General features: G+C 50.8%; 1 protein-coding gene across 1 annotated transcript in view; it reads left to right on the top strand.

The window, feature by feature from the left end:
- Positions 1-692: 692 nt before the first annotated feature.
- LOC144172692 (uncharacterized) overlaps positions 693-20,733 on the top strand; it is a 35,900-nt gene continuing 15,859 nt past the window's right edge. Inside the window, exon 1 of the mRNA XM_077701324.1 lies at positions 693-3,089. Coding sequence (XP_077557450.1) covers positions 986-3,089 — 2,104 coding nt within the window. The 5' untranslated portion in view covers positions 693-985. The remainder of the gene's footprint in view (positions 3,090-20,733) is intronic.

Raw genomic sequence — 20,733 nt, 5'->3', positions numbered from 1 at the left:
GCCTGCATCACTGTAGACTTGTTGCCAGGCGCTGTTGTGCCAGAGCGCCTGGCCCAAAGGCGTTGCACGAGGCGACGCGCCGACAGCGAGGCCGAGTCACGCCTCTCCCTTTCATCGCTGCGGCGCGGCCGAATCCTGCATCTCGAAACGCTGCGGCGCGGCCGACTCCTGCATCTCGAAACGCTGCGGCGCGGCCGAATCCCTCAGCGGAGAACGACCCAAACAAGGGCATGTCGCTACGCCCGGAGGCGAGGTCACGGAGACGGCGGCGGCATCGCTCTCCCTTTCCCCATCGGCGGCGCAGCTGACTCACCGCTTCGCTACCATTCGTCGGAATTCAAACTTCAGGCAGCGAGAGCCCTGATTGGAGCATTTCGAACTTCTTGGGGCCACAACGAACTCCCGGGCTATAAAAGAGGCCCGGAGGCTCTCATCGTCGGCTTTCCTCGGCGGCTTCTCTCCGGCACCGGTCTCTTCGGAAGCACCGAGTGAAAGGGTGCTGTCGCCTTTGTGCGAATGATGTAACGTTTGCTTACCCTGTAAATACTGTATATAAATGTTACTTCAACTCTTCGCCGGCTCGAGGACTTCGTCGCTCTGCTCTGCGCCGCGTCGATAGCGGACGGAGCAAGGCAACATCGCTACACCGGTGACTGCGCTCGGGTGGCCAGTCGCAACAGTGGATGGCAGCTGCGGGATCGACCGGCAACGGCTACTACCTGGTGTGGTAAGCGCTCGACGTTTTCTCTCAGTTCACCAGACTTCTCTAGCACAGGTTATAGTAGTTTAGAGAAGGGCTGCGTAAAGCACTGTGTATAGCTTTGATTGTTTCATGCCTAGAGAGTGTGTTGAAACCAGAGCTAGTGCCGAGAGGTAAACAAAGGAGCGTAGAGAATTACTTGCGCGTGCCTTACTAGTAGCTCGATAGTACAGGAGCGGCAAGGGAATTCTAACGCGGGTAAGCAGCAAGAGGCCAGTGCAAACGATGGAGGACCTTAAAGTGAAGGAACTCATCGAAATTTGCGAGGAGCTGAGCCTTGACTTAGGCCGTGCGAAACGGAAGCATGCGATCCTTGAGATCATGCGGAAGGAGAAAGTAACGGCTGAGGAAGTCAATGAGGCCAGGGTTGAAATCAAAGAGCGCCGTGAGCGCGAGGAAGCCGAAAAGAAAGAGCTCCGCGAACGCGAGGAAGCCGAAAAGAAGGAGCGCCGTGAGCGCGAGGAGGCGGAAAGTCGGGAACGCAGGGAGGAAGCCGAAAGACGGGAACGCAGGGAGGAAGCCGAAAGACAGGAACGCAGGGAAGAAGCCGAAAGGCAGGAACGCAGGGAAGAAGCCGAAAGGCAGGAACGGGAAGCCGTAAGGCAGCTCGAGTTGAAGCGGTTAGAGTTCCGGCAGGGCTCGCCGGCGCCTAGCGTAGCTTCTCCAACGGCTCCTGCGAACGGTCCGAGAATTCGGGACCAACTGCCTCCGTTCGTTATTGGCGAGGACATGGCGAAGTACCTCGTTAAGTTTGAGCACGTTTGTGAGCGAAACGATATCGAACGGTCTCTGTGGGCGCAAAACTTGTTAGCCCTGCTTCCTGGAGAGGCATCGGACGTGATAACGTGCCTGTCGAAGGAGGCCTTCGAGAGCTACGACGAGGTCAAAGAGGCTCTTTTGAGGAAATACAGGTTGTCGCCTGAGGCTTTCCGACAGAGGTTTCGGTTTGCGAAAAAGGGCAATGAGTCGCATATAGACTTCGCATTTCGTCTGAAGGCTGACCTAATTGAGTGGCTCAAAGGCGAGGAAGCCTATGACGACCGCGACAAAGTGGTTGAGTGCATAGCGCTTGAGCAATTCTACCGCTGCGTCGAAGACGACGTCAGGTTGTGGCTGCAGGATAAGCTCCAAGAAGTAAAGCTTAACAAGGCAGCAGAGTTAGCTGAGGAGTACTACACCCGCCGAAAGTTGCATTATAAGGCGGTGCGCGTTGAAAAAGCGCACGGTAAGGACGCTTTTAGGAAGAAGCCTGAAGAAGGGAAACAGCTAGAGCGTCGCAGTTTTCGAAAAGACTCACCTCCTACGAAAGAAACTGTTGGGGAAGGCATAGATGAGTCTCGAAAATCGAACAGCGATGCTAAGCAGCGCGCGGATGCCGCCCGGGCATTTGAGTCGCGGAAGCAGATAATCTGCTACAACTGCAAAAAGGAAGGGCACATCGCGGCAAACTGTAAACAGAAGGTTGCATTCGCTACGATCCGAGAAACCGAAAAGAACATGCGGTTGCTCGAGCCCTACATGCAGGAGATAAACGTGAACGGCAAGAAGTGCAGAGCACTCCGAGACTCCGCAGCAACTATGGACGTAGTCCACCCGTCACTAGTTTCTCCAAACGACTGCACAGGAGAATGCGCGTGGATAAGGCAAGTTGCCGAGGAGCAGAGCGTTTGCTTGCCGATTGCGAGGGTCGTCATTGAAGGCGGTTTTGGTAAGCTAAACACCGAGGCGGCCGTGTCCGCAGCGCTCCCCGAGCATTTCCCTTATCTCTTCTCTAATAGCTCGGAGCAACTGCTCAAAGAACAGGGAAAATCGTTCTTTACCAGTTTGGCGTGCATGGCACTCACGAGATCGCAGGCGCGGAAGCTCTCCCAGGAACTTGACACTACCCCAGCGAGCGAAACGGTAAAGGCGGGGGAGAAATGTAGCCCGAGCTGCGAGCCGACCGCACACTCTCGCGATAGGTTGGTTGAACCGCCAGCGGCCGAAGCGGATTGCGTCACCCCTTTCGGCGGAGAAGCCGAAGCGGCGCCGCCGTGTGAGGCGAATGATACGTTGTCCCCAGTCTCCGACAGCTGGCATGAGTTAATCAAGGTGGATCGAGCAACGTTCATTCGAGAACAGCAAAATGATAGCTCGATAAAAGCCTTGCTGGAGAATGTGAAACGGGGCGCAAAGAAGAAGAACGTTTCATTTCATGAGAAGTCCGGCTTGTGGTACCGCAGTTACACGGATGCCAAGGGTCAGAAGTACGAGCAGCTTTTGATCCCGGAAAAGTATCGCCGTCAGCTACTGGAACTCGCGCACGAAAACGCGTGGGCAGGGCACCTCGGTCTGAAAAAGACAAAAGCTCGACTTGCGCTAGAGTACTACTGGCCTAGATGCTGGAAAGACATCGAAGGCTTTTTGCGCTCTTGCGACACATGCCAAAGGGTCGGCAAGAGTACGGATAAGTGGAAGGCGCCTATGAAGTTGGTACCAGTCATAACTGAACCATTCCGTCGGCTGGTGATCGACATTGTTGGGCCTCTGCCCGAGTCTGAGAACGGCTGTAGGTACATTCTAACCGCCCTTTGTGTCGCGACAAAGTTCCCGGAAGCAGTGCCACTCAGAGAGCTCAATTCTCCTCAAGTGGTTGACGCGCTCCTTTCAATATTCGCTCGTGTCGGATTTCCTGCTGAAATTCAGTGCGATAACGGTAGCGTCTTCACTAGCTGCCTAACCTCGACTTTTTTTGAAAGGTGCGGGATCAAAGTGGTGCACAGCTCTATCTATCACCCGCAATCCAACCCAGTGGAGAGAATGCACTCAGTGCTAAAGCGAATACTGCGAGCCCTCTGCTTTGAGCGAAAACGTGATTGGGAAGCATGCGTACCTGCCGCTATGTTCGCTTTGAGGTCTGCTCCACACGAAAGTACGGGGTTTAGCCCTGCGGAGTTGGTGTACGGCCGGAGTCTCAGAACCCCGCTGCGAATGCTGCGCGAGTCTTGGGAAGGTTACAGTGAGGACCCAAACGTGGTGGAGTACGTTCTTAACCTACTGCAGAGGCTCGGGAAAAGTAAAGGCCTTGTTGAGAGCCACATGAAGGCGGCACAAGCATTGTCGAAGGCGTACTACGACAAGTCGGCTAGGAAACGTACGTTCGAAGTGGGTAACCTTGTGATGCTGCTGCGCCCTTCGAAGAAAAATAATCTAGAAGTTCATTGGGAGGGGCCAGCAAAAGTAGTGTCGAAGCTATCTGACACAAACTACGAAGTAAAGCTAGGCAAACGGCAGAACAAAATCTACCACAGCAATTTGATGAAACCCTACATTCAGCGTCATGCTGTGGTGAACATAGCTTTGAATGCCGAGGATGAGGAAGGCGCAGATATTCTGACCTCTGCGGACCTGAAGGAAGCCACTTCGGATCTCCTGCGGGAGCAAGTGAGGTTAGAACCCTCTCTAAGCGAAGCGCAAAAGAAGGACTTGGAGAAGATAATTTTCGAGTTTGAGGATGTTTTCTCTGATCGGCCCGGAAAGACTACGATAATCGAGCATGACATTGAGTTAACGCGGGACGAGCCGGTTCGTAGCAAGCCGTACCGATGTTCTCCCGTACAGAAACAGATTATGGCGGACGAGATCAAGCGTATGTGTGACCTTGGGGTCATTGTGCCGAGTGAGAGCGATTGCACCTCCCCTCTAATACTAGTTCAAGTACCTGGAAAGGACCCCAGGCCGTGCGTCGATTACCGGCGCCTCAACGCGATAACCCGAGACCAGACGTATCCGATTCCGAACCTCGAGGAGCGGGTGGAGACCGTATCCAAGGCGAATTACATTTCCACACTAGACCTCGTACGAGGCTATTGGCAAGTGCCCCTCTCTGAGCGTGCCAGCAGATACGCTGCGTTCGTTTCCCCGTTCGGAACATTCCGTCCCGTCATGTTGAGCTTCGGTCTCAAGAACGCGCCGTATTGCTTTTCAAAACTAATGGATCATGTGCTTCGCGGCCTGTCAGAGTACGCGCTCCCTTACCTCGATGATGTCGCCATCTTTTCGAACACATGGGAGGAGCATGTAGAGCACTTACGAGTCGTGCTGAGCAGGCTCAAAGAAGCCGGCCTAACAGTCAAACCGTCGAAATGTCACCTAGGTTGCGCCGAAGTGACGTACCTAGGACATGTAGTGGGGCGCGGCCGACGCATACCGTCGGAAATCAAAGTAGCCGCGGTTCTAAACTATCGCCGACCAACGACTAAGTCCGAGATAAGGGCTTTTTTGGGTTTGGCTGGATATTACCAGCATTATGTGAGAGATTACTCCACACTGGCTAGTCCTTTAACTGACGCTCTCAGAAAGACTGAGCCAGTAAAGGTAGCATGGGACAGCAAGAAGGAGGACGCGTTTCAAACGCTCAAACGAGCGCTGAGCGAGGAGCCAGTCCTAATGGCCCCCGACTTTTCGAAGGGTTTCGTGATTCAGTGCGATGCGAGCGAACGTGGCATGGGAGCTATACTATGCCAAGAGGATGCGAATGGCCGGGAACGACCAGTTTTGTACTTAAGCCGCAAGCTAACTTGCAGGGAAGAGGCGTACAGTACATCTGAAAAGGAATGTGGCTGCGTCGTGTGGGCAGTACAGAAGCTGGCGTGCTATGTAGCCGGTTCCCAGTTTGTTGTGGAAACTGATCATTGCCCGCTAACCTGGCTAAATAACATGTCATCTAAAAGCGGTCGTTTGCTAAGGTGGAGTATGATACTCCAGCAGCACAATCTTGTCGTTCGCTACAAGAAAGGAAAGTTGAACGCTAACGCAGACGCACTAAGCCGTGCGTTCTAAGTAAGGCTGCGTTCATCCTCCCCGTGTCTTTCATTTCGCCTCTTCGTGAGCAGCTTTTATCTTAGCAGGTAGATGGGAGCAAAATTATTGCCTCATTTGCTGCCTCAGTTGATTATTTCCGCACTGCGTGATTTCAAGTAATCAACCTTAGTTATCATTTAATGTCGTGTGTTACGTTTGACCCTTAGTGTGAGTTCTTCTTTTAAGAGTTTTACGTCCCGCATGGGTCTCTTGGTGTAGAGGGTCCAAATTTGGGATAGACACTTAGCTAGGAGAGTTTGTCAAGTTTTGGAGTCTGGTGTTCTGACGGAGAACAGAGGGTGCTTGCTTGCGCTGGGTGTTGCCTGTTGTCGGTCGGTTCTTTGCAAGCTCCAGAACGATGAGCAACCGGTGCTGAGGACAGACCGAAGGAGCCGGACGAAACTGGTCGAGACACCTGGCAGCACGGCGAGGTACCGGTGATCCAGACCTGGCAGGCGGTACCCGTTCATGGAGAGGGACCTGGTGGAGTCGCCCTTTTCCTGGGGCACTGGAGGTGTACCTGGATGAGCCTGGCGAACGAGCGCGCCCAGCATCCGAGCCACGTGGAGGCAGCTCGTCTTCACGGCGCATTGTCTGGCGGCGGGGGTGCTGTTGTGCCAGAGCGCCTGGCCCAAAGGCGTTGCACGAGGCGACGCGCCGACAGCGAGGCCGAGTCACGCCTCTCCCTTTCATCGCTGCGGCGCGGCCGAATCCTGCATCTCGAAACGCTGCGGCGCGGCCGACTCCTGCATCTCGAAACGCTGCGGCGCGGCCGAATCCCTCAGCGGAGAACGACCCAAACAAGGGCATGTCGCTACGCCCGGAGGCGAGGTCACGGAGACGGCGGCGGCATCGCTCTCCCTTTCCCCATCGGCGGCGCAGCTGACTCACCGCTTCGCTACCATTCGTCGGAATTCAAACTTCAGGCAGCGAGAGCCCTGATTGGAGCATTTCGAACTTCTTGGGGCCACAACGAACTCCCGGGCTATAAAAGAGGCCCGGAGGCTCTCATCGTCGGCTTTCCTCGGCGGCTTCTCTCCGGCACCGGTCTCTTCGGAAGCACCGAGTGAAAGGGTGCTGTCGCCTTTGTGCGAATGATGTAACGTTTGCTTACCCTGTAAATACTGTATATAAATGTTACTTCAACTCTTCGCCGGCTCGAGGACTTCGTCGCTCTGCTCTGCGCCGCGTCGATAGCGGACGGAGCAAGGCAACATCGCTACACCGGTGACTGCGCTCGGGTGGCCAGTCGCAACAGCGCAGGGGATGACCAGGAAATGAGTCCAACACCATGAAAAGGAATGATTACTGTCTTTTACATTATATTGAATTAGAGGATTTACGTGCCCGGGCGTCTGGTTGGTGACGGAGGAGCATCACCACGGCTTGGCACGTCGGGTTGTTGTTCTGCTGCGATTCTTCGCTACGTCTTATGAGGCTGCTACGACTGCACATAGGCAATCTGAGGGGGTGTTTTGGCCCTGGCAGAAGTTTTTTAATTAATGTGGGTGAAATTGTTGCAAACGTGTAGCGGTGGTGGCTTTTAGGGCTATGGCCCTAGGTTCCCCGGGGACCAGCATGGAGTCTTGGTTCGCTAGTTTGCCTGAAAGCACCTTACCCTTCGAAGCATTCAAGCGACATTGCGTAAAGAGCATTCCGGTAGCACTTGTTCCCGCATGCGACAGGGTGATCCGAGCCAAAAATTCCCAACTCCTTCAAGAGCAGCTGAAACTAGTAAGCCAGCATTACGTGGCCATCTCTTGGAAGTAAGCCAATACGGCGGGGCACGCCTGCTGTGCCGTCCCAAAGACTCAGATTGTGTCGCCGACCTGCTGCGGTGCACATCGTTTAGCTCGGTTCCCGTGAATGCCTCCATTCCGCCCCACCTTGCTTGTGTGAAGGCATTGTTCGGGACGTTGATCCAACACAGTCAGCTGAAGAAGTCCTTGAGGATTTAAAACTGGCAGGGGTGACGGCAGACTACCGCTGTAGAAGAGTAGAGAATGGCAGGCGAATCCCTACCGCATCCGTTATCATGACTTTTGCAGGACGAAAATGTCCCTCTGAGGTGATGGCATCGCCACTGGTGCATGGGGTAGACCCTTTGGTGCTTAGGTCGCTCAGTGCCAGACGTTTTAGAGATTCGGTCACACATTTCGAGGAAGCAAGTAAAATATCCGGTGCAAGAAGTGCGCATACAGTCATGATGCACCATCCTGTCGATCAGACATCGAACTCTGCTGTCTCTATAGGGGAGCCCACTAATTTACCTATTCAGACTGCTCGGCTAAGTTTCATTAATGTACCGTATTAGGGATAATAGACAAAAATCAGTGCTCCATGTTTAAGGCTTCAGCTGTGTTGAAAAGTCGTAACCACGGTTATGCGGCAGCAGTTCACAAACCAAATGCCACTGCTGATGCCGCATTTCCAGCTACTCTAGGTCTAGTAACTGAAAAGTTCGTCATGCAGGTAATGTAAAAATTTGTCGGTCCGCTTACTGACACTCTTGTCACGCTGACTTACATCTCAAGCCTTCTGGCGACAAAGTTTGGATGCACACAACCGGCTGTTTCCTTTGACCACCAGGCCAAATGTTCTACCTCTGAACCTCAGATTGTAACTAATTCTGAAACACATGATACTGACGCCATTGTAGGCTTCTACTCCAGCAATAAAGCAGTATCAGGTTCAGACTGGGACAGCGACGAGCCTGTCGCTCCGAAGGGACTTCAGATTGTTAGTAATAATTAGGTTGGAAAAGCTGCCCGGGATGTCGACATCGATGACTCCTACGTCATGGGCGTGAATTATGTGTCTCCAACAAAGATTCTCATTACAAATTAGAAGAGGCGTATCTCCCCTATAGATGAGGCAAAGGCTGCTTGATGCAAACCAGCAAGCAAAAAGGTGTTCCCTACGACTGCAACTAATGGCACTGATATACTGGGGGCCATTGTTGGGTCAACAGTACACGAGTCAGTGTAGCATCTCTGAAGACTGTTCAGTGGAACTGCCGCTCCGTTAATTCTTCTTTTGTTGATGTCAAGTGTCTAGTTGCAAATTATAGTCCTGATGTTGTCCTCCTTCAACAATCGTGGCTTACTACTGACCAATTTCTTTCTTTGGGAAATTATCGGGTCTTTTGTTTAGACCACAATAGTTGAGAGGATGGATCGCTAACCTAGTTTCTTCAAACCTTTGTCACAGAGCATTTACCTCGTCGGAGCTGATGTCGCCCAGTGGTGAGGTACTCGCGGTAGACTTGGTGTTACCTGGGAGCCCTCCGATTTCCCTTGTCCATTTATATTTTCCGGTAGGCTTCCGTAGAGTAGATAAACTGGACAGTTTTATTTCCAGCAAATCTAAGGTTATTGTTGCCAGTGAGTTCAATGCACATCACGTTTCTTAGGGCTTCAGAACGGATTCTCGTGGTTTAGAGTTCTGGCACTGGTTGCAGGAGCATGGTCGTTGCTGTCATCACTCTCTGGCAATTGCATTGTTGCGTGCGGGGTTTATATCGGCCTTGTATTTAACCTTTTTCTCCGGCAATGTTCGAGTCGCGTGCTGGGGTACATTACCCTGTGGTTCAAGCAGTTATCATTTTCGTCTTGAGTTTAAAGTAGACATCCCCCTAATTAAAATTGCGGTCAGGAAGCAAAAATTTATTAATGCTCATATTTATCAGGGGTTATGGAGGGATCGCTTTACATCAGTGCAGGCCACCGACTCTATTCTAGATCGTCAGCGAACGATGAAGTCTTTGCAAGCAGCAGCAAAAAGCGCTTATTCCAGAGTCAATCGTTCGACAAAAGTCAACAAAAGTCTTTACTGGTGGAATACTGATTGTAGCCGAGATTATCACCGTAGAAAAGAAGCTCTGAGGTCTTTCCTGCACAATCAGTGCCCGGTAAATTGGATAAAGTACATGGCAGCAGTGTTGAAACGTACAGTTTCGAAAGATAAAATGAATTCCGAAGGTGGATTAGCTGAAGTATCTTGGTATTACACACACTTCTGCTCTTGATTGGCATACACATATTAAAGAATCAGTCACTAAAGTGCAGAGATCATTTGATCGCATGAAAAGGCTCTGCGGGAAAGGAGCAGGAATGCGCCGGGACAGACTTTTGCTGTCGCACTAATCCTGCGTCCGGCTAGTCATGGAGTTTGGCTGCGTCTTGTTTTGCAATTAACCTATTCACAGAATGCGATTGTTAAACCTGTTGGAGAGGTACATTCTTCGCTTGCCTTGGCCTCTCCCGGTTCGTCTCGAACCTGGTTTTGTACTGAAAGGTACGCTTTCCAGAACTGAGGTTCCTATTTCTTTTTCTGACCGTTCAAACTTAACTCTCCATCTAGGTATCCCCCCCCCCCTTCCCCCTGGAGCTGCCAAGCCTGTATTTATTTGTGCTCCTAGTTTATTTTTTACATCTCCGTGGCCGAAACAAATTTGCCAAATGCAATTCGTTCAAATATGCCTTGATTGTATTTCTATTAAGCTACTATATGACGTTATTCCAGTATCCACTATTGAGCGACAAACTGATTTTTTTCTTTCAAAACCCCTTCCCTTCGGCTGCAAAACTTCTCCGATGTTCTCTAATAACCGTTATTTAAATGAGTATTTATTCAAGTATCCTACTTCTTCTGTGATTTATACAGATGCATCTAAAAATGGCGAGAAAGCTGGAATGGGTATTTTCTCACAATCTGTCATCACTGTCACAATCTGTCATCAGAGAGAGTTATTCGTGACGAATCCCCGACTACACACCCATTTTTATGGCAGAATATTTAGCAACCTCTCTCGCTCTACGTAAACTACCGCAACATTTATCACAAATCATCATTATATCTGATTCCATGTCAGTTATATAAGCATTACCTTCCTGTTCCGCCTCTTCATTGTACCGCACACTATTGCTTTTTGTTCCAAGGCACGTGAAGGAGGTACATTTGGCTTGGGCCCCCGGCCATGCGGACATCAGGGGCAACGAGGTAGCGCACCACTTAGCGAATCTGGTTGTCGCAGCTCCCGTTCAATTTGGTATACCTAATCTGGCTCTTTGTGAATTTTAAAGATTAAGACGATATTGGCATTTAGACGCTACACTTTCCAATGCAATTCTATCCTTCGAAGGAAATTTCGGTTGCAATGTTTATTTTTGTGGTTCTCGTCAATGCGAAGTGACCTCCACCGAGCTGGGCTGCCGACTTTCAAGGCTAAATTTATATTTGTATCGAATAGGGCTTTCACCTACGGAACTATGTGTGCGGTGCCAGGTCCCTGAAGCAATTCAACAGTTTTTTCTTGCCTGTCACCGCTTCTCGGCCGCTAGACAACTGCTTTTAAACGACCCTATTCAGCGTTTGGGGTAGACGCTATCTTGATGGTAGGGTTTAACGCGCCGATGGTAGAAGGCGATGAGGGCCGCCGTAGTGGGGGGCTCCAGTTTAATTTTGACCACCTGGGGATCTTTAACGGGCACCGAAATCTCGTACACACGGGCGTTTTTGCTTTTCGTCTCCACCAGAAAAGCGGCCGCCGGGGCCGGGAATTCAACCCGCGACCTCGTGCTCAGCAGCGCAACGCTTAGCCACTGAGCCACCGCGGCGGGTTCGGTCGCTCAGCTACCGTGTTTCTGACACAGAGACCGCGGAGAGAGAGGGCGCTGCACATGCGCACAGCGCGCTTGCGCCGCGCGCAGCGCCGCCCACCGGCGGAGTGAGAGAGCACGCCGCACTGCGGGTGCCACAGATGTTGGGGGAGAGGGCGCGCTATCACGGCGAAAGGAGGGGGGGGGGGGGGGGTGAGCGGAGGAGAGACGCAGCTGTACGGACGCGGACAACGACGACGCAGGAAGGACAGGGACACCGTCAAGAGATGTTCCTCTCAGCGTCGCATCTAAAAACCGATTAACAAGCTGGCGAATGTAAACTTGACACAACCCAACCCTGCCCTCCTTAACACGCCGGAAAAGATTGGTTCTGCTTGAACGCTCCCAAACTGAAGACCACATGAACACGGCAAACACACGATGTATTTTCTGAACTTGAACTCTCGAACAATGAATGACTTACATCACGTACCACAGCTTTGCTAACAGAAAAAGGTTGAAAACTGTGGCGCGTGCGAAAACAGACAAAGCTGGACCTCCCCACTTGTTTTCGCGAAGCCTCACCGTTTCGGATTCCCAGTAATCGCGGCTATCCTGATAGCTGTCCAGGGGAACTCCGAGATAACGCACTGGTGTGCGTGACCATGACACATTTTCAAAAACTGATGGTGCTGCTGCCCACTCCCCATGAAAAAACGCCACACACTTCGCCCAATTAATAGAACTCTTTGTAACGCGACAAAATTCTTTTGTTATCATTATTGCTTTGCTGATGCTCTCCTTATCCTCAGAAAATACAGCCACGTCATCCGCATATGTTAATAGTCTGACCTCACTCGAGTGGAGACGAAACCTGCGCAAACCATCATTGATTATGCGCAAACAAAAAGGTTCCAAAAAACTTCAAAACAACAGGGGAAAGGCAGGGCATCCTTGTCTCATACAAGATAAAACTGGAATACTTTTGTAGACATGCTTCTTTACAATCAATTTTGTGAAACAATCATGATGCGCCATACGTACACTCTCCTTCACAACATCGCCAACATTAACATAGTAGTTATCTTCTCGAGGGTGTTCTTTTCCCCGGGGCTTCTCCTCCAAGCCGCAGTTCTCCGCAACGCCGTTCTCCGCTACGAACCGTTGGTCAGCGTAAGCTGCAGAGGGCTGCTTTGTGGCTACATTAACGCTGACATTGGCTGCCTCTTCAGCTATGCTTGCAGTCCTACCTGCAACTGCCTGCGGCTGCATTATATAAGCAGCCGTACCCTTATTTACACTTTTTTCTGTCAATTCGCTCGAGTTTCCCATGGCAATCCCATTTTCGGTACTCGACATTTGGGTATCTCGAGAAACACAAGATGCAGTGTGCGTGACACCAACTGCATCCTCGCGCGATTCCCGGGTTGCTGCATCCTGCAAAGCTCTTGGCAGTTCGGCCATGCTCCCGGAATGTTCTGCGCCTCCGCACGCTGCGAAGACGGGCTCACGCTCACCTGAAGCCCGCCCCAGCCCCTTCAGAACGGTTGACTTAACAACTACATAGTTGTTCCGCTCCTTTCTGTGCGAACCCTCGCGTTCGGCCGCCACTGAATCACCGCGTGCGCGCGAAGCGCCGTTCTCTACCACACACCGTTGTGTGACGCAAGGAACAGAGAGGGGCTCATCGGCCACATGAACGCGAACGTGCGACGCAGCGGAGCTCGCCTCTCTTGCTATCAACTTCTTCACGGGCATGCGCACACTCTCATTCACCTCTGACTGCCTGTCATTTCCAAATGCAGCCTCGCGCGTAACACCTTCCTTCACCTTCATCTTCATTTCGGTGAAGCTTTCTACGCGGGATGCTTCACTATCCTGCTCCTCGGTTGCAGGAAATCTGAGCGCCCACGAAGGAACGTGCGCCACTATCCTGTCTTCGCCTTTCCCGCGAGATTCTGATAGTACCAAATCCCGCGAAACAGGAAGCTCACGCACGCCCAGTGAATGGGTTCCACCCAGAACATGTTTCGGCGTACTGGCGCACCCCAGTCCACTCTCTCCCTCAGTGCCGAACATTGTCGTTGAGCAATCGGCGAGGCAGAAACATTGTTAGCTCTCTTAAAACGTTCACTCTTGGAACGTTCCGCCGCTAACTCTGCCTCAGCGATTCTCAATTTCGCCAGCAATAGCGCCTTCTGCTCAGCGAACGACATGGCTGACCTAATCCTGACGCTCGCGGTCTCGTCAGCCCTCACACTCAGCTTCATCTCACCATGCCTAGCTAACCACCCCCCATCCATTATCTCAGGGCTGCTCATGAAGCACCCCCTACATGTCATGGTGAGCCACGCACCCAGGATCAAGAGAGGCACTGACCTGCACAGTTCGGTGCTTGTGTTGATGGGCTGGATCCGTCGAGGGGGCGATCGATCGAGGGGGCGATCCATATCCACGTGGCGCCGGCCTCGTTCTCGTTCTCGGGGGTGGAGGGGTGATCCGGCTTCTTCCGCAGAGGCGTCCGCACGCGGCAGTAGAAGTCACTGCCTTCTGGCGTGGCCAGCTCGCTCACTGCTCCCGCCGTTCCGGTTCACCAGACTGCTGCTTCATCTGCTGACCGCTGGTCAATCTGCGTTTCTGCCGCTTAGCAGGCCGCAGAGATTGCCCCGCTCTCCGTTGAGAAGTCCGCTGAGCGCCGGTCGAGCTGCTTCTCCACCTGGCTGGTGAGCTCGCTGCTCCCGCCGATCTCGTTCAGCAGACCGCGATTTCTCCGCGCGCTCCGTCCGTCGAGGAGCCCCGTCTCTCCCACCGGCTGGCTGAGTCGTCGCTGTTGAAGATCCTGCCGACTGCGCCAGTTATCTTCTCGAGGGTGTTCTTTTCCCCGGGGCTTCTCCTCCAAGCCGCAGTAGCGGTGAGGATCTGACCCCGGGTATCTTCAACAGACAAACTCAGCCTCCGATCAAAACTGTAGATTTATTTACAGCCCGGCGGGCGATTAAAAAAACAGTACTATCGCGGAGCCCGAAGACGACGGGCCGAGCTCTCCTGCGCCCGGACCGCGTCTCTCCATCTTCTCCTTTTCTTCATCTTCCCTCCACCCTGACGCTGGGGGCTAGGGAAGAGGGGAAAGCGAGTCCTTCGTGGGGGTCCAACCCCATGTGGTGGCCATTAGCGCATCCTGTGCTAGCAGGCGGGACCTTTCTCGGGAAGCGCGGAGTTTCAAGGCCCCGCGCGACACGTGCGTTCAATTTCTGTGCTGCTCGTCCCGGGGCCCGCGCCAGTTCGTGCGTCGTAGCGCCCGACAATAGTCTAGAATGCAGAAGAAGATTTCGTGACACACTTTATCAAAGGCCTTCTCATAATCAATCTGAAGCATTGCTACTCTTCTACACAATACATCACAACACTGTAAAACACTGCGTGCGACATGAACATTGTATACTATGCTTCTACCTCGTATGCCGCATGTCTGATGCGGCCCTACTAGTGTGGTTACTATTCCCTGAAATCTATTCGCTATAATCTTCATCAGTACTTTATAGTTTGTATTGGCTAAGGTGATTGGCCTGTAGCCAGTTAGAGACTGAAGTTTTGCCCTGTCGTCTGACTTTGGGATTAAGAGAGTATGCGTCCGCGAAAAAGAAAGCGGCAGAGCGGCCGCCTTGAACGCTTCCCATAACATCCTATACAGAAATGGTGCTAAAATGTTTGAAAACCTCTTGTAAAAAAGGGCACCCAACCCGTCCGGGCCAGGAGACTTGCCTCCCTTTAAATTGAATATGGCTCTCTCTACTTCGCCAAACATTATGGGTTCTTCTGATGTATTTTTAACATCGTCCTCCAGAAGTGGCACGAAGAGAAGGAAGTCGTCTTTCTTGAAGTCTTCGATGTTAGGAACGGCAAGACTGAAGAGTGTAGTGTAATGTAGTACAAAAGCATCTTCTATGACCTTTCTATCTCGGGTAAGCTCTCCGCCTACCAGTATTTCATTAATCGAGTTTTCTTTAGCAGAACGTGCCTCGTCACTTAACGCTCGTTCCGGGGGGCTTCGCCCGCCAGATAGTGTTCGGCTCGCGCTCGCATGGTCGCCCCCCTGTATTTTTGCTTATCTATTGCTTCTAGCTTGTTCTTTATTGTCCTTATGTCAACCCGCCGCGGTGGCTCAGTGGCTAAGGCGTTGCGCTGCTGAGCACGAGGTCGGGGGTTCGATTCCCGGCCGCGGCGGCCGCTTTTCTGATGGAGGCGAAAAGCAAAAACGCCCGTGTGTGCGAGATTTCGGCGCACGTTAAAGATCCCCAGGTGGTCAAAATTAATCCGGAGCCCTCCACTACGGCGCGCCTCATCGCCTGCGTTGCGTCGGCGCGTTAAACCCCCACAATCAATCAATCTATTGTCCTTATGTCATACCGGAAGGCTCCAGGTGTTTCGCATTCCAGCCTAAGCATCTCCCTCAAATTACGCTCCAGGTTACTTTCGGTTTCCTTGTCTTTCCTTCTAAATACAGCCTCCCTCTCCATGGCGTTAAGCTTACAGTCCTGCTTGAACAATTCCCACTTTTCTCCCCAACTTATACCTTCTGCGTTTGTGTGTTTGCAAAAAGCTTCTTTTACGGATTCCACGAAAGTATATTCATCCAACCGCTTTATGTTTAACTTCCACAACTCCCATGTAAATTTATTATATCCTTCTCTCTTTTCTCCCATGGAAAAAGAAACAAAACAGTGATCACTGAAAGAAACGTCGCCTACGCAATATTTTTGGCATGTGGAAGCTAGATCGCAAGAAACGTAACCCCTATCTAATCGCGCGTGGCTCGCTCCCTGAAAATGTGTAAACCTCAGCACATTTTCATTTCCTGCGCAGTGTGCAACATCGGACAGTTCACACTCTACAATTAATTCACAAAGAATTTGCGCACTCTTATCCGCTCCCCGCCGTGGTCCATTTCTGTCCCTTCCCATGCAAACACAACTGAAATCCCCTAGTAAAATAATTTGTCCTTCCGCGAAGTATTGAGCGAAACTTTCAAAAAAGGCCGCTCTTTCTTGCACGACGTTTGGGGCCTAGACACAAAGGGCGCGGAATTCACCACCATCATATTCAAAATCGCAAAAAACTGACCTGCCCCTTTCACACGAAATTTTTTTTGTATTTTCATACCAATATTATTCCTAACGAACAGACAACACCCTTCCGACGTGCCGACCATGTGGCTGACGCAGACACTAAACAGGTTTTGAAAGGGCTTTATCATACTGGCGGTGCAGTTATCACTTTCTATCTTTGTTTCTTGGACAGCCAAGATATTTATTTCTTTTTCCAGCATTATGCTTTTCAGCTGGTACTGTTTGCGCCTGTCACCAAGGCCTCGCACATTTAGTGTGGCGAAACGAAGCGCTCTTCTGAAGCCTGCCATGATTTATAGTAATAACTGCACCGTCGGCACTAAATAAATTAACATGGGAGTGCTAAAACATTCACAATTTAACAACACAGAAAAAGCAATGAAAGGAAGCAAAAGGAAAACCGAAATGAACCCATTTTCGGAAGAACAGGGACGCGACGAGGTTACCAATGTCCCTTTGCTCGAAAGGCCTGCCACCCATAGCAGTCCTCTGTGACCACACCTTCGAAAACTCCCTCCCCCCCTCCCTACCCCACACAACCCGCACTTGTAGCGCCGTGTCATCAGTCCGTTCACTTCCCCTTAGGTTTGTCCGGTGGAATATTTGCCTTGGCTCCAGGGCGTCTCGACTGCGGCGCGGCTTTCGCTGGAGGCTCCTCGGGGCTTGGCCCTGCGGCGTCTCCTCCCTCAGCCCCACCACTTTTCCTTGCACGTTTCCCCGACACAGCACTTTCGCCTAGGGTCCCGTCTTCGTCTTGCCCGCAAACGCTCATGTTGGCTACGTGCGACACACAAACACTTTTGCTGGCATTAGACACCTCGGCGACGGCACCTTGTTCCTGGGGGTTTCAGGGTATTTCCCCGGCACTGCAGGCGGGCTGAGCTCCGGCGTGACGACGCGACCTGGCTCAGGGGGCGTCACCTCCGTCGCCGGCACCTCTACCTTGCCCCTTGCTGCCTCCTCTGTATCCATGATGAACTCAGACGTCTTCTCAACCCCTCCTGGTCCTGCGACGTTTGCGTAGGTGCGAACGCATCCGCTCTCGTCGTGGCCGAAGCGGCGACAAAGAGCACAGCGGGGCACCCTACACTCTCGTCGAATGTGTCCGCTCCGGTGACAGCGGAGACAGAGAGGCGCACGCCCGGGCACCACGACCAGGGCTTGCTCGCCGGCGACGCGTAAGTACCTGGTGGGGGATGTCGTCCACGCTGACGCCAGACGTGAACGCCCGACCTACTCGAGAGCTGCGCGGAGCAGCCTGGCACACGCCATCGGTCCCAGGTCACTTCCGTGACCTTGCCGTAAAGCCCCAGGGCGCTTCGCACCTCATCGTCGGGGACGTTGTGGAGCACCCAATGGAGCTTTAAACGGATGTCCTGGTGGCGGGGATCGATGACGAGGCAACGACGGCCCTTGACTTGGAGTTCCCCTGCTGCAGCAAGTTTCTTCGCCCCTTCGGGGTCTTTGAAAGTAACCGCCCACAAATGGTTCATCTGGATAACCTAGGGGAACAGCTCCAGACGAACCAAAGTGTCGCGGAATTCTTCGACCTTGTACGGCCCGGCTTTCAAATCGGCGTGCAAAAAAATCATATTAAGCACAGATGGTCCGGACGGCAGTTGCGGCAGCATAACTTGATAATCCTGGGCGTTATCAATACCGGTAGACCTGTCACCGCGGGCCGAAAGGCCCGCCAAAGCCGCCCCTTCAGCGGAGCTCGCCATCCTGCGTACGCACTGAGCAGTAGCTGGAAGCAGAATCGCTGAGCCAACGTGGCGGGTGACTGTATCTGTTCCACTTATATTATCTATTGGGGGAACAAATTTAGGGTACTCAAAAAGATATATATACGTATAATTGCATTCAATCTTTTCTTTCTGCTTCTCGTCGCTTGAATTGCTGAAGGGTCCTAATTATTGGGCTATTGGGATTTTAATCATCCCTATTAGTTCAATACTTGATGAAGGTCTGAAGCTGTCAAAAGCAAATAACGAAAAAATTCTGGCGCTTCAGCACACTGTTGAACACCCAAAAAGAACTGTCGAAATACAAGGCAAAAGGCCTAATGACTACGAAGACCGATCACGAAGGGACAATCTAGTAGTATTTGGCATACCAGAAGGACCTGAAGAAACTAGGGAAGTCCCTGAAGATTTAGTTATCCGCCGGGTTTGCAATGACCACCTCGGTGCCACTGTCACTTCTGTCGAACGCAGTCACCGAATTGGTAAACCCCGAGATTACGGACCCAGACCAATCATTCTGCGGTTGTGTAATTACAACAAAAAAAATAGACATGCTGAAAAACTCTTTCCAACTCAAACACACCGAGGATTCTGTGTCGCTCGCAGGTAACGGAGCACATAAGAAAAAAAAAATATGGCAATCTGTAAGCTCTGATAACAAGGCCGGCAATAAAACAAAACTGGTTCATGATAAACTACATGTGAACGACATTATTGCGTGGGATGAAGCAATAGATTTGTGCGCAAAGGTAAAAAGAAAGAACTGAGCACTAAACCGAAAAACACAAAAAAGACGAGCGGATGACTTACTGAATCTTCAAAGCAACAACCGAAAAATTTCAGGCTTATTTCCCGCAATACGCAAAGTTATGCAGCAAACAAGGGGAACTCGAACACGTATTATTAACTGATGACCCCCACGTAGCTGTCATTTCCGAAACCTGGCTTCGCCCCATTTGCCTGATAATCATATAATTCCGTCTTTGTATACTTGCTATCGCAAAGATAGACTAACACGAATAGGCGGTGCGGCAATCCTTGTGAATGCGGACCTTTCATCTGCTTCATTGCCTGCTCTCAACCCTGACCACGAAAGTGTCTTTTGTAGAATAAATATTTCTGGAAACCATTTTGTTATTGCGGGGATTTATAGGCCGCCGGGAGCTCCCTGTGAATTCTAACTTCAATTGGATGATCATTTGGCCACGTTCAAGGATCAGAACATTATTGCTGCGAGATACTTCAACTTGCCGCACATAGAATGGTGTTCGATGTCACCAGGCGCCACTGACACAAAGAACTCCGAAATCCTCCTAAACACGTTATTAGCTTACAACCTCACACAGACGGTACTATGTCCATCACGGGTGACTAACGCACCTTCCTCAATTCTACATGTATTTTGTGTTCAGTCAGGTTTACTGATCATACCACAGAGATTCATGAAGGAATCTCAAGAAACGAAGATTCGTGGAAGCTTCCAGGCCGACTGAAGCTAAACAACGCTAAATTTGTAAAAGTAAAAGACTACAACGCAACGGATAACCCAAACATTGTCCTCTATTTAGAAGATGCATCACTAACTTTTCACAATGATGATGTTAATGTTTTGTGGGCAAGGTAGTCATGCTGCAATTATTGCATCCATAAGAGTATTCTAGATAAAATGAAAAAATCAACAAAGCCAACCATTGGATAAACATCGAAATTATACATTTAAAACGTAAACTAAAACGGTATCGGAAAAGGAAGAACCGGGACGCCGCCCTTCTCCTCAAGCTATGTTCTATGTTGAACTCTAAGCTACGAGAAGCTAAGGAGCGCTTTTATTCAGCCACCCTTGGGTGCTTTGCTACAGAAAACCATCCCTAAATTTTGGCAATTTTATCAAATAAGGACTCAAAAAGCGTAGATCAAATAGCTGTTAGTGCTCGCATTGTTACAGATAAAAAAGAAATTGCTGAAACATTTAATTCCTATTTTCAAAGCGTATTCTCAAGGCCAGCTACGATTAATAATATGCCATACGTCAACGACAGCAGCAAATATATAAATATTACGGTCGAAGGTGCTACTGAGCAGCTCCTGCGAATAGATTCTAAAAAGTCTGCTGGACCTGATAAAATTCCTACCGCGTTGCTTAAAAGATATGCAGAGTTGCTGGCTGGATTCCTGGTACAATTGTACGCTACGCCTTTTGAAACTTCTTGCCTACCACTTGAATGGTTGGTTGCCCGAGGGAAACCATTTTTTAAAAAAGGCTCTGTCAGCGATTATTGTAATTACCGACCCTTATCTCTCCCTTGCACAGTTTGTAAAGTTCTTGAACACGTCACTGCCGAAAACCTAAATGACTTTCTTGACAATAATACCCTTCTTACTAACGTACAGCACGGTTTTTTAAGGGGGTTTTATACTGCAACACAATTAGTAGTTTTCGTTCATGAGATGGCACTGGTGCTTGAGGAGAAGGGACAGATTGACGCAGTTCTAATAGACTTTTCGAAAGCATTGGATAGAGTTCCACATTCGAAACTAATCACAAAAATGAAAAACTTAGGCGTCCAATCCGAAATTGTAAATTGGGTCATTTCATACTTAACTGGTCGCAAGCAATGTGTTGAAATTGACCGTGCCTGTTATTGTATTCTAGATGTTTT

This window comes from Haemaphysalis longicornis, unplaced genomic scaffold, assembly GCF_048455015.1.
Source record: "Haemaphysalis longicornis isolate Haplotype H1 unplaced genomic scaffold, Haemaphysalis longicornis Haplotype H1 scaffold_25, whole genome shotgun sequence".
Taxonomy (NCBI): domain Eukaryota; kingdom Metazoa; phylum Arthropoda; class Arachnida; order Ixodida; family Ixodidae; genus Haemaphysalis; species Haemaphysalis longicornis.
This window is presented reverse-complemented; position numbering and strand designations above follow the sequence as displayed.